The sequence below is a fragment of the Mya arenaria genome, chromosome 12 (genome assembly GCF_026914265.1).
Source record: "Mya arenaria isolate MELC-2E11 chromosome 12, ASM2691426v1".
NCBI lineage: Eukaryota > Metazoa > Mollusca > Bivalvia > Myida > Myidae > Mya > Mya arenaria.
This window is the reverse complement of record NC_069133.1, coordinates 55,407,553-55,422,574: the sequence shown is the minus strand read 5'-3', so window position 1 is coordinate 55,422,574 and position 15,022 is coordinate 55,407,553. Positions and strand designations below refer to the sequence as shown.

Genomic DNA, 15,022 nt, shown 5'->3' with positions numbered 1-15,022 from the left:
AAGTTATGTTAATATTGCTCAACAATTACAATGCCCATACTTGTCATTGTGGAAGTAATGTTAATATTGCTCAACAATTACAATGTCAATACTTCTGCTGTGGAAGTTGTGTTAATATTGCTCAACAATTACAATGTCAATACTTCCGCTGTGGAAGTTATGTTAATATTGCTAAACAAATGCAGTGTCAATACTTCAGCTGTGGAAGTTGTGTTAATATTGCTCAACAATTACAATGTCAATACTCGTCATTGTGGAAGTTATGTTAATAATGCTCAACAATTACAATGTCAGTACTCGTCATTGTGGAAGTTATGTTAATAATGCTCAACAATTACAATGCCCATACTCGTCATTGTGGAAGTTATGTTAATATTGCTCAACAATTACAATGTCAATACTTCCATTGTGGAAGTAATATTGCTCAACAATTACAATGACCATACTCGTCATTGTGGAATTTATGTTAATATTGCTCAACAATTACAATGTCAATACTTCCGCTGTGGAAGTTGTGTTAATATTGCTCAACAATTACAATGTCAATACTTCCGCTGTGGAAGTTGTGTTAATATTGCTCAACAATTACAATGCCTATACTCATCATTGTGGAGGCTATGTTAATATTGCTCAACAATTACAATGCCCATACTCGTCATTGTGGAAGCTATGTTAATATTGCTCAACAATTACAATGTCAACACTTTTCATTGTGAAAGTTATGTTAATATTGCCCAAGAATTACAATGCCAAAACTTTCACTGTGAAAGTTATGTTAATAATGCTCAACAAATGCAGTGACAATGATGTCCATTATGCCAGATGCATTGGTCAATAGTAATGTATGATGAAAGATAGGTGAATATTTCAGAATATAAACAGGTTTCTAGATGTAATATTAGCTAGGCTACTGGTTGTATACATGTGCATGTATGCACCTCCCAGGACAACAATGCAGGTAATTTTTGCCTCTATAATGATAGGCATTTAATGAGACATGAAGATTTAATCAGCACAATTATACACAATCAACATAATACCATTTTGTTATCAATCACAGAATACAACAATAATAAGATATTTGATTAAAAAGGGGAAACATGGGAACAGATCTATGTGATATAGAATGAACATTGTACACAGGTTTTTCTTAGAAAAGGGTAAAAAAGGGTTATTGTTAAAGAGAAAAATAAACTATGAAGACCCAGCATGCATGTGTGTCTCCATGACAATCATATACATGTATAGATAAAATGTAAAAAAAATACAAAGGGAGATAAATACTTTTTTCAATTGATACCACAAAACATACCCTGAAAATGTTTTACTGATATACTTTTCCTGTGTTTTTGTTATATCTGTATGGGCTGGAGGCCTTAAAATATCACAATCAATGTTGAATATTGAATCTTACCCTGGTTGAACTTAACAGAAAGTTCATGTATCCACAAAGAATGTTAATTAACCAAAGCACTTTTAAAAAGGGTAAATTAACTGAATGTAAGCACTTTCCGAACTATTAAACTAGTAAGATGTAAACTGGTAGATGTATTCAGCACTTTTTTAAAAGAATAAGCACTGACATGTCCATGTAATTCACATGTCAATTATTTATGAGCACATACATATATATATATCAGAGGTAAGCATTCGCATACACATGTATATAGGCTATAGCAATACCTTAAAACAGTAAAGGGTTTATATCTTAATATATTCATGTGAGCGGTACTTAACAAAAGGTTGCTGATAAAAGATCGTTTAAAGCAAATAGCACTATCATAGATAAAAGCTGCAGCAGTTATTTGGTAAACTGATAATAATGTGTTCAGATCGACCAGGTGGCAGTGGGCACTGACTTAAATTCAAAAATATTTGTTTTCAATGTCCTGACCAACTTATTCAAAATGCCCCATTTTTTTTTCAAACACTGAATTATAAAGCTGCACTCTCACAGATATACCATTTTTACAACTTTTTAATTTTTTGTCTTGGAAAGGGCAAATTTTTGCATAAATATCTGCAAGCCCATGCTAAAACATTGCTGACAAAAGATCAGATGGCAGATTTTCATATTTCTGTTCAAAAATTAATGTTTAATGGCTTAAACCGTTACTAACAGTTTAAGAAAAATGCATAAAATATAAATTATTGAATTTAAATATAAAAATCTGTGATCTAATATTTTTTCAGCAGTCTTATACAACTGGTTGTAATGGATTTTTGCAAAAAAAATGGTGCGTTCCAAGACAAAAAATAAAAAAAGTTGTCAAAATGTTCTATCTGTGGGAGTGCCACATTAAGAAAAAACTGCATTATGTTCCCCTTGTTAATGATGAATTGCTCATTAATGGAAACCTCTCATAACCCACCAACTTCCTGCGATAAGACTACCGTTAACAGGTACCAACACTCTTCTGTTAGTGTTTTTTATATCAAAAAGGGGCATAGCTTGACAACTATTAAAGCCAGAGTTATAGGCCTTGCTTAACATGAGCATATTATCGATGGCAGCATGCGAAGTCAGTTTTCTTTGAATCTCATGGACAGATTCAGAGAGTTAAGTTTTTGCACGTTGACGCCGACAACTATGCCAACGACAATGATTGCAAGGCTTTAATTTGGAAGTACAATTTTGTATTTAATTTTTGACATTGACATTTGATCCTATCCTATTCAGTCGATATTCTGTCGAACACTCGTTGATCAGACTGCCCCACCCATTCCCTGTGGTAAATGAGCTTGTGTTTTAAAGCTCATTTGTGTTGCAAATCAACAGTTTAAAAAAATATTACAATTGCAGTGAATATTACATTCAAACAAAAAATCAAAGGCATTGCTGTCGACATAAACGTTCATATAATCTTAGAACTTAAAAGTTTCTGAACTGATTAAGTCTCATATCAAAACTTTCCTCATTTGCTTTTTAAATGACAGTGTAAAAACAGAATTGCATTATATTAAAAATATAAGAATGCAGTATCCAACAAAGTGCCCACTAACAATACATAAAGGAAAAACACCGTACTGAAGTTAAATTGAATTAAAAAAATCTATTTAGAGCAATCAATTACATGAACTTCAACTTGGGTATTTTACCTATTGGGTTCTTTTCCTAAGATTTATGCCTGTAGTCCAGCATTAAATATCATTATTGGTATCTCAAATCTGTTACACAAGATCATTTGAGATTCTTAGAAATACTACAGCTCAATTTATATAAATAATCAAACTACAATAATCCCACTGATCTTAAAAAAAAAATGCCCACACTGATCCCAGAGATTTCAACAGATTTCGATCCTCCATAGGTGGGATTTAGACAACAAAATGTGTGTCAAAATAGCATGGTTGTGTCCCCACCCTATCAACATCTGCCCCCAAACCCATACACACACACAAATAGAAGCATGAGGATTCACAATGTTTTCAAATCAAATATACAAGTTTACACTGCAAGTTATTTGACACAATATATTCACTCCACATTGAAATCAATGAAACCAATGATGACACCTATGATATTTTTATATGGCAGTTTAATTGAAAGGCAAGATTATTACCAAGATCTAGTATCCATTATTATAGCATGTACAACACTTGATGATAAAACAACCCACAAACCCTGCTACGAAATACACAAAATTCAAGTAAAATACACAAAATATACTAAATGAAAGACAAAAAAAAGGATGGTGTAGAATCCTTTGCTTTAGCTAGAATCGGATGTGTCACCTGCCCATCATTTTTCACCTAAACGTCACCAAGACCTTGACCTTCGACCTACTGACTTTGACCAATTTTCATAGCAAGTTTAAAAACTCTTTGTTCAAAAGTTATCAATCTTATATGAAAGTGTGAAAACTATGCAAATGATGACACTTAACAAAGTAGTCCCTTGGTGTCTGCCATGCTTTCAGGGTGATGCAAAAAGGTCCCTTGCACAACATGATAACACATTTATCAACATGGTTAGAAAGATGACTTGATAATTGATAGGTATTATAAAAATTGAAATTGATACTTGCAATTTTGTATAACAAATTATTTTACCTTCAAAGGTAAAAGTTTGTACAGAAATGAGCATGTTCAATGCTTTTTACAGATATTTTACAAGTTGCTTATAAACATGATAAATGGTAAATACATGTACCTTAAACAGGAGCACCGTAACCAGATGCCAATGGTCACCTGTTTTTTTTTAAGTCGATAAAGGAGCGTTAAACCATCCATATTAAAGCCAAAGTAATGGACCTTGATACACATGGCCATATTGTTACTGGTAACATGTGAACACATATTTTAAAAACAGTTTTTTTAATTATGGCCAAGGTAAATGTTTAAGTACCAAGGCTATGACAATACCTCAAACTTTCTAAAAAAACAAACAACGAGCTAACAAACCAAGCTTGAATTGGAAGCCTAACAACAGTTTCAACAATCTAAAAATAAAATACTCCTGCACTAAACAAAATAAAAACACACATCACTCACATGGTTTTTAAAACCTCCCAAAACTAGTTTTCACCGGATGAAGTTATCAATTGTTTAAAACAGGACAAGAAGTATTTACAGAAGGTCTATATTCACCAATAGAACAGTATTCTTAAAAACTGTAGAAATTTAACTGATTAAATTAACATGCATATGTAAAGGGGACAATAAAAAGGTTGATTAAGTTCAGCAATAAAAGCTAAATTTATAAATTCAACCAGATTAATTCATTCAGATTAAGTGGAATTTCAAAAATGAACTGATGGCCTTACAGACAGGGCAATGCCCCTTCCATTATATTGGCTTGACATACCTTAGTAAGAAAACTGCAAGTTCATAATGAGGAGTAGCCTTTCAGAGTTCATATACAGTCAAACCTCGTTGGCTCGAACTCCAAGGGACCGACGAAAATACACCGAGCCTGGGGAAATTCGAGCCATGTGGGAATGTTTACTTTCAGTAGAAATAAATCCTTGCTTTACATCCAGTTCATTCCAAAGATGAAAATCGAGCCAATGGGGTTTGACTGTAGTGTAGGATTGAGCATAAATAATGCCAAACATATCACAAGCTATTTGCTTATAATTAATCAAGTGTACACATACTACTAATTTATTAAATTACTTTTTGTCATATGGAAATGGCTTCTTTTAAATTTTCAGCTATTATTCATGCAATAAAAATCTCTTGTCCTTGAACATTTTGTAGCAAAAGTGAAATACATTACATTGTGTATTAATTATTACATAACTACCGAATGACTCGCCATGAGAGAACCCAAAACTAACCTCCTGAATACAACTCATTGTTATAATGATGACACAATTAATTACTAATGAACACAATTTAAATTATTGATGCAACAAATGAACACTAGGGTTAGAGTTGATCTAAACAATCCAATCCATTAAGTAACCAACACTCTCCACCTAATATATTCAACCAATCAAAACTAGTCATCAAGTTGATACAACCAATCAACAATCACTGTACATATAAACAATCTAACCAATCTAAACTATTCATCCAGTCTATCCGACCAATCAAATGAGCCATTCTCCTTTTCATCAGCGGCGATCTTGCTGCGGCGACAGAAGCAAAGGCAGCTAGCAGCGTTGGAACACTGATCCAAGCGCGAAAACTGCTGCTTCAGCTGTATGGGACCCTTGCCTCGACGCTTGTTCTTCATTGCTAGGATCTGCATGTCCTCGTAATAACTCTGCTCTTTGATGTACCTGGGGGGACAAGTGATAGAATTATGAAATGGATTACTGGGTTTTTAATAACTAGATCTAAAAATCAGTATAATTTTTATGTTCCATTAAATTTGTGGTGCTGACTTGAATCTGACTGATATAATTAATCAAAAGAAAAGAGCACCAGAAGCGTTTACCGAAGTTGGTTGACTGTTGTTTATTCAAAGAGGCATAACTTGAAAATTATTAAAGCCAGAGATATGGGTCTTCATTATCATGTGCATAATGTTAATCGTAAGAAGTTTCATATGAATATCTGAAATGTTTTTCAAGTTTGGGCCAGGAGTACAGTATTTGTATGCTGATGTGGAAGCTCATAACACAAAGGCTATGCTGAGACAACCTTTTCCCTCAATAAACTGGCTAGCAATTAAAATCATATTTAAACAATTTGGATATTTTTTTGTACATTTGCCTTGTTCACTTTATCAATCACTAACAAAATTAGGACTAGCTCAATTGTTCATTTCATGAAGCAAAGAGAAAAATGATCCAGAAAATCTTTCAACAGACCACTCAGGGGGCCATCTGTTGCAGTCGAGAAACTTGATGTTTTCGGCAGACAGTTTGTGGAACTGTTTCAGGTACTTTTGTCGGATGATAAGGAAGTGGTTACACAGATACTTCATACACCAGTCGCTGAGTTGGGGCGCGTTGTGCAGCTGAAATACACACAAGAAAAAGATGGTGTTTTTAAATATTGTGATAAATCTTATTTAGAATGCACAGATACCTAATACTTCAGGCTGATCCATGTTGGGCAGCTGAACTACAAAAAGATTGAAGATCCGTTTATTCAAAACATTCATTAATAAAAGAAGGTCAAATTTTCTCATTTTAATCATTCCTTTTTAAACAAACAGATACATTTGGTTATAAACTTTTGAATACAAAAGTCTCTCAGATGGCCTGCATTGTGCAGCTGAAATAAACACTGTTTTTCTCCAATTTTCTCAATGGATCATGTCAAATAAGCCTCATCTTAAGTAGTCATTCTTACCATTAATTTGTTAATAAAAAATATCATTACTACTCAGGGCCATGGTTTGACAATGCAATAATATTATCCTTTTGTTGAGAAAATCTCTCCTGCACATAACCTTTAAAAGTTGTTCAACTGTACCTTTAAACGTCATATCATTCCACAACCAAATTTAACTTTAGATACACAAATGTAGCATGTGGTTATTCTGCACAGAATATGCCTATTAAAGGGACTAGACACCAGATGAAACAATTGAAAGAAAAAAAAGAAAAATTGAGAAAATTTACATAAAATTGATATCATGTTCTACAATGCATTGAATGTTACTTACTAATGTTTCACATTGCTTACCACACATGCTTCTTTCGCAGTTTTTGCGTGTTGAATTTCAATTCGAAATATACTGGGATTGTCTACCATGTTAATCCAAGTCAATTTAAAAATAGCGTCATATATATTTCTGTAGTAATCATGTGAGTTTCACATGCTAAATATACATACTATAAACTGGGAAACCATTATTGGCTTATTTAAAAACGGGTTATTTTTACTCAACTGTCACGGCGACAAAATATTCTTTGAATCATGTAAAATATATGGTATAAAATAAATAAATAATGATATAAATTGCAAAAAATTAAAACCATGCATTTTTTTTTAAAGAATCCTAATTCTTAATTCCATGTACTCACCTGTGCAGGCTCAAGAAGATTCAGAACATCCTCAATTATGTCCTCGCCTTCCTTATCTGCCTGTGAGAGGTCGTCCACTGCCGCAGCCTCAACCATTGTAACCAGTCGTGGCAGGCACAGTCGGTTCGCAGCCTCGATAATACCCAGGCAGTTCAGCGTGGCCCCTGTTGGGCATTCTCCAGTATACAGAAATTCCCGCAGTGCCAGAAATATATCCCTTGACACACCAGGAAGTAAAATCTGCAAAAGGAATTGGATTATATCATGATAGCAATAATGGTGAAATGCGAAAACAATATGGGGATTTACACCGCTTAATATTAACAGTTTTTTTCAATTAGCAATAAGTTTAAGAATTTAAAAGCTAGCAAAAGGTTAAATCTAAATAGTGGTGCAACTATTTATTTTTCATTTAAATTTAACTTTAACTTGCCTAATTGTCCCTCCAGCCCTCTCAAAACCCCAAAACCCTCAAAAATGCACCTTGCAAAATTATAGCAAACTACAGTCCTATACTGCAAACTGGGGTAACTGCTGTATGGAATTTGTAACAGAACAGCAAACAGAATAGCTGTTAATTGCAACTGACATTCGGTTCCATGCTTCCAGAACAGCTGTGCTCTAAAAACTTATCTATAAAATTTATAATAAATCTTACATTTTACAATTAAAATATAGGTTAAAACACTTTTCAAACACTAAGTCTACTTATTGATAATTTTCATTAATATCAGGTCAGGCTTAGAAATAACTACAAACTCGAGATTGTTTTTTTGAAAAAGCAGTTGTCTCCCCCATTGTGTGGTCGTAGCTGAGAAATAATCAATGATGGACATGAAATTTTTACTGGAGACAAACCATCTGTGAACTTTAAGTTTGGCATGTTTCCCCTGAATGTAAACGTCACCTTGTCCTTTGAAAATAAAAAAAAATCAATAGGGGTCATCAACTAGCTAAGGTAAATGATTTTTTTCACCCCAAAGTCACTGTGACCTTGACCTTTGACCTACTGATCTCAAAATCATTTAGGGTCAGCTACTGGTCATGACCAACCTTCATATCAGTCTGAAGTCTGAAGTTCCTCGGTCCAAGTCTGAAGTTCTTAAGTCCAAGCACTCTATAATTGTTAAGCAGAAACGAAGTGTGACGTAAGGACAGCTGGCTAACAAATCATTTTGCACCTGAAGATCACTGTGACCTTGACCAACAGACTTCAAAATCAACAGGGGACCTTTTACCTACTGGTATCTATAGGGATCATCTTCTTATAATTACCAACTGGCATACTAAGAATGAAGTTCTTGGGTGCAAGCGTTCTTTCGTTATTGAGCGGAAACCATTTTTCAGCATTAGGTCACCGCCAATATATATATAGTTTATACCTACTGATCTCTAAATCGATATATGTTATCTCCTGACCAACTCAAAGTAGACTACAGCACTCACACTGTCAGCAGCAGCCTCCATGAAGTTGTCATTGAACATGGCGTACATCATCTCACAGCGAGACATCAGCAGGGGCTTGTGGGCCCGTACAGCCCCGTCATCCAGTAGGAAACGCACGTCTAAAATGTAAATTTACATGTAAGTTACATAATCTGACACTAAGGCATCAGCAGGGGCTTGTGGGCATTTACAGCCCTGTCATCCAGAAGGAAACGCATGTCTAAAATTTAAAGGTATAGGAATGTTAAACCATCTCACAGCTAGACATCAGTAGGAGTATGTTGGCACATAAAGCCCCATCATCTAGAAGGAAACCATATTTAAAAAGTAAAGGTACATGAAGGCTACACCAACTCACAGATAGACATCAGTAGATGTATATGGGCACATATTTCCCATTCATCCAGCTGGAAAAAGGGCTAAAAAAAAACACCCCTGACAGTCATGAAATAAACACATACATAAAAAATCGATCAACCAACAAACTTGTATTTATAACAAAAAGCATATGCAGTCGAAATTGAATAAGTTGATCTCTGATAGCTCAATGTCAAACTTTTTTGCAGGTCCAAAATATTTTTCTTTATAGAACGATTCCCCTTGTGTCAATTTTTCAATATATAAAACGTTTGTTATCTCAAAGTATTTTCTGACGTCATGACCACTTCGACATAATTTTTTTTGACTTATTACTATTTTTTAAACAGATTCAAGGAATTTTAAAGGCTTTTTATGTATTTTCAAAATAAGCTTGAAAAGAGAAGTCTTAATCCTGTTGCTGATTTAAAACAAACAAGTCATAATCCTACTGAACAAACAAACTCACCTGACAGCTGCTCTTTCTGGAGAGCTATCTCCCTCAGCTTGTTTCTTCGATGCTCATGAAATTTTCTCTCCAACTCAACATTCAAATACTCTTCAGCTGATGCGATATTGGAGATTATGATAGCCAGGTAAGGAAGGTGCAGGAAACCACATGCGGTAAGAACTTCATCGAAACAGTTAGTCTCCCTACGCACTGTCCCTTGATAGAGATATTCAAGAATAATCTCAAAGGCCCTAGGAGTTATCTCATTTCTGACGGTAACCACTGTTTGATGTGTAATCTTTCCTGGCTTGTGAGGGTTTTCTGTTGCCTGCTCCTCCACTGTAAGGAAGGCAGATTGCACAGGAATTTGAAAGTCAATCTGATTACGATTTTTAACATCCTCAGCATGCTGATGAATCATGTGTGAGATTCCATCTGCACTGCTTGATGTATTCATGTTCTGATTTGCTGGGCGAGCATTCTGACTAGATAGTGATCGCTGAAGAGATTTATGGCCACTTCTCTGATGAAAGACATCACTCTCTAAAAACAGTTCCTCGAAAGTCTTAGCACTTACAGCAAGACAAATCTTATGAGCCCAAAATTTCTGGCCTCTGACTACAAACACAACATCACCCTCAGATTCATTGCTGAGTAAATTACTCAAGTCCTCATGCAAAGTTTCCAGGGGAATTTCTATTTTTGGCATCTGCAATGGTGGCAGTTTTATGGGTGCCTGAAGTTGTGGGTACTGGATGCGCCGCAAAAATGTACTCCAAAAGCGAATCTTACGCTTTTCAACCATGGCTGCTCTGATCACATTAAGAAACACATCTTCCACACCAAACTTGGTGTATGCACTGCACTCGTAATATGGAACACCAATTTCCTTGGCAACAGCCCGTCCCTGGTCGGGGGTAACAATATCACTCTCTTTGACAACCCTGTGTTAAATATAAATACAAGTACAAAGCATGTTTATCTTGCTTTATTTCAAGTTTCTAATGTCTTTATATGTTATATCTATGGACATTTTAGGTTTTTATCTAAAGGTTTCTAATGAATTGCAAGAGACGATATAAAATCGGTATATTACATTTGCAAAGGACGACCTCTGAAATAATCTGAAACAAAGCTGCTTATCAAATTCATACATTTATTACCAAAAACGTTCTAAAATAGCATAGAATGAAAACAAAGAACAATTTGTTTGATCAAATGCCTGTCATATCTGACAAATGTTCTCATAATAAGGAACTGAGCCTCAGAAAATATCAAAGTTCCCATACTTGTACATGAGTCCCTTGTGGAGTTTCTGGTACTGCTCATCTTTGTAGAGGTATCGCATGTCTGCCTGGCAACCAACAAGGACAACGGGTGTGGTCGGGGCGCGGCGACGGATCTCTGGGATCCAAACCTTCTTTAGGTTGTTGATTGAGCGGCCCATCACCACGCTGTAACACAGGAGAACTACATCTGCCCTGCAAAGGAAAAGCAATGGGCATAATCATAATATCAGATCTTCTAACATTGAAACGACATATCACCACTCTGTTACATGAAAGCACTATGTTCCCCTGCAAAACAGTGATGTGGAATAACGATGAGCATAAATTGAAGTTGAAATACCAAAACAGAACTTGAACAAGAGCATATTACTCTTAATCAATTTGTCAGGGGGCAGAACTTAACACTCATCCCAAGTTCTCAGTTGGTCAAGGGGCATAACTAAACACATGTCCCTTGTTCTCAGTTGGTCAAGGGGCATAACTTAACACTCATCCCTTGTTCTCAGTTGGTCAGGGGCACAACTTTACACTCATCCCTTGTTCTCAGTTGGTCAGGGGCACAACTTTACACTCATCCCTTGTTCTCAGTTGGTCAGGGGCACAACTTTACACTCATCCCTTGTTCTCAGTTGGTCAGTGGCACAACTTTACACTCATCCCTTGTTCTCAGTTGGTCAGGGGCATAACTTAACACTCATCCCTTGTTCTCAGTTGGTCAGGGGCACAACTTAACACTCGTTCGAGTTCCCAGTTGGTCAGGGGCATAACTTAACACTCATCCCTTGTTCTCAGTTGGTCAGGGGCATTACTTAACACTTGTCCCTTGTTCTTAGCTGGTCAAGGGGCATAACTTAACACTTGTCCCTTGTTTTCAGTTGGTCAAGAGGCATAACTTAACATTTATTCCTTGTTCACAGTTGATCAAAGGGCATAACTTCACACTTGTCCCATGTTCTCAGTTGGTCAAGGGGCATAACTTAACACTTGTCCCTTGTTCTCAGTTGGTCAAGGGGCATAACTTTACACTCATCCCTTGTTCTCAGTTGGTCATGGGGCATAACTTAACACTCGTCTCTTGTTTTCAGTTGGTCAAGGGGCATAACTTAACACTCATTCCTTGTTCACAATTGATCAAAGGGCATAACTTAACACTTGTCCCTTGTTCTCAGATGGTCAAGAAGCATAACTTAACACTCATCCCTTGTTCTCAGTTGATCAAGGGGCATAACTTAACACTTGCCCCTTGTTTTCAGATGGTCAAGAAGCATAACTTAACACTCATTCCTTGTTCTCAGTTGGTCAAGGGGCATAACTTTACACTTGTCCCTTGTTCTCAGATGGTCAAGGGGCATTACGTAATACTTGTCCCTTGTTCTTAGATGGTCAAGGGGCATAACTTAACACTCATCACTTGTTCTTGTTTGGTCAAGGGGCATAACTTAACACTAATCTCTTGTTCTCATTTTGTCATGGGGCATAACTTAACACTAGTCCCTTGTTCTCAGTTGGTCAAGGGGCATAACTTAACACTAATCTCTTGTTCTCATTTGGTCAAGGGGCATAACTTAACACTCATCTCTTGTTCTCATTTGGTCATGGGGCATAACTTTACACTTGTCCCTTGTTCTCAGTTGGTCAGAGGCATAACTTAACACTTGTCACTTGTGCTCAGTTTATCAGGGGCATAACTTCACACTTGTCCCTTGTTCTCAGTTGGTCAGGGGCATCACTTAACACGTGTCCCTTGTGCTGAGTTGATCAGGGGCATATCTTAACACTCATCAGAGTTCTCAGTTGGTCAGGGGCATAGCCATACACTTGCTCGTTGTGTTGAGTTGGTCAAGGGGACAACTTAACATTTGTACCTTGTTTTAGTTTGTCAGGGGAAATAACCTTACATTCATTTCTGGTTTCCAGTTGGTCAAGGGGCATAACTTAACCTTCAAATCTGGTTCTCAGTTGGTCAAGGGGCATAACTTAACACTCGTCCCTTGTTCTCAGTTGGTCAAGGGGCATAACTTAACACTCGTACCTTGTTCTCAGTTGGTCAAAGGGCATAACTTAACACTCGTCCCTTGTTCTCAGTTGGTCAAAGGGCATAACTTAACACTCGTACCTTGTTCTCAGTTGGTCAAAGGGCATAATTTAACACTCGTACCTTGTTCTCAGTTGGTCAAAGGGCATAACTTAACACTCGTACTTTGTTCTCAGTTGGTCAAGGGCATAACTTAACACTCGTACCTTGTTCTCAGTTGGTCAAGGGCATAACTTAACACTCGTACCTTGTTCTCAGTTGGTCAAGGGGCATAACTTAACACTTGTACCTTGTTCTCAGTTGGTCAAGGGGCATAACTTAACACTCGTACCTTGTTCTCAGTTGGTCAAAGGGCATAACTTAACACTCTTCCCTTGTTCTCAGTTGCTCAAGGGCATAACTTAACACTCTTCCCTTGTTCTCAGTTGCTCAAGGGCATAACTTAACACTCTTCCCTTGTTCTCAGTTGCTCAAGGGCATAACTTAACACTCTTCCCTTGTTCTCAGTTGCTCAAGGGCATAACTTAACACTCTTCCCTTGTTCTCAGTTGGTCAAGGGGCATAACATAACACTCGTACCTTGTTCTCAGTTGGTCAAAGGCCATAACTTAACACTCGTACCTTGTTCTCAGTTGGTCAAGGGACATAACTTAACAATCATTCCTGGTTTTCAGTTGGTCAAGGGAAATAACTTAACACTCATTCCTGTTTTTTAATTGGTCAAAGGGAATAATTTAACATTCATTTCTGGTTTTCAGTTGGTAAAGAGGAATACCTAACATTCATTCCTGGTTTTTAATTGGTCAAGGGGAATAATTTAACATTCATTTCTGGTTTTCAGTTGGTAAAGAGGAATACCTAACATTCATTCCTGGTTTGCAGTTGGTCAAGGGGCATTTGCTATATGACTAAGCAATTGTTAAACCAGAGTTATGAGCCCTATTACATGTATGTCTAAATAAGGTCATTGTGAGCATGAATATTATGTTTCACGTTCAATAGTTTTGATAGAAACTATCATTTTTCAGGTTAGAGCATACCACCTTGACAGACAACCACAACGATGATGACATCAAGGCTATTACTTTTGTTCTTTGGAAGAAACAGATATGCCTTATAACAGACTTGCTTTGAGAGGCAAAAAATGCACAAAGAGATTGTAATGTGAGAAAATTATAATTGATATCAACAACAAATTTTCAAGTAAACTTTAAATGGTAAACAACTTAACAAAATCAAGCAAAGTTCACTCTTTAAGTATTTTACTAGTTTGTTAGGAAAGTGTTTAAAGCTGCACTCCCACAGATTTACCATTTTTACAACTTTTTTATTTTTTGTCTTGGAAAGAGCAAATTTTTGCGTAGATATCTGCAATACAATGATATAAGATTGCTGACAAAAAAATCAGTTCGTAATTTTTCATATTTTGGTTTGAAAATTATTGTTTTATGGCTTAAACTGTTACGAACGGTTTATGAAAAATGCATTAAACATCAAATTTTGAACTTAAATATAAAAATCTGCGATCTAATTTTTTATCAGCAGTCTTAAATAACTGGTTTCCATGGATTTTCGCAAACGGCTCGTTCCAAGACAAACAAGAGCTGTCACAGTATGTGACGAATGCCCCCGAATGTGACATTGACCTATGAACAAGGTCAGTACATGAAAAGTTAAAGATCAAACAAATACATATGGCAAGTTATTTTAAATTGCCTCTGAACATAAAAAAATACCACCCATACTTGACAACCTACATTCTTATGTCCTTATATTCAGCATTCCATTGTGAATAAACACTAAGTGTATCTTTCAACTTAGAGGTAGGGACATGGGTCTTGCATGCGACACGTCGTCTTGGTATGTCGAACACATGTGGCAAGTTATTTTATAATCTGTCCATACAAGGGAAAGTTACAGCCCGGACACGAAAACCTATAATCTATGTCCTTATATGCAGCATTCCATTGTGAATAAACACTAAGTGTGACCTTGACCTAAGAGGTAGGGACACGGG

At 36.2% G+C, this 15,022-nt stretch overlaps 1 protein-coding gene across 4 annotated transcripts in view; it reads right to left on the bottom strand.

The window, feature by feature from the left end:
* Positions 1 to 959: 959 nt before the first annotated feature.
* The window catches only part of LOC128212012 (rho-related BTB domain-containing protein 1-like), a 22,770-nt gene continuing 8,707 nt past the window's right edge, over positions 960 to 15,022 (bottom strand). For all 4 annotated transcript variants that reach the window (XM_052917224.1, XM_052917226.1, XM_052917223.1 and 1 more), the window contains exons 4-9: positions 10,971 to 11,162; positions 9,700 to 10,625; positions 8,874 to 8,992; positions 7,428 to 7,667; positions 6,264 to 6,412; positions 960 to 5,729 (exon numbers count right to left, since the gene is read on the bottom strand). In XM_052917224.1, the coding sequence (XP_052773184.1) occupies positions 5,513 to 5,729; positions 6,264 to 6,412; positions 7,428 to 7,667; positions 8,874 to 8,992; positions 9,700 to 10,625; positions 10,971 to 11,162 (1,843 nt within the window). In that variant the 3' untranslated portion in view covers positions 960 to 5,512. The remainder of the gene's footprint in view (positions 5,730 to 6,263; positions 6,413 to 7,427; positions 7,668 to 8,873; positions 8,993 to 9,699; positions 10,626 to 10,970; positions 11,163 to 15,022) is intronic.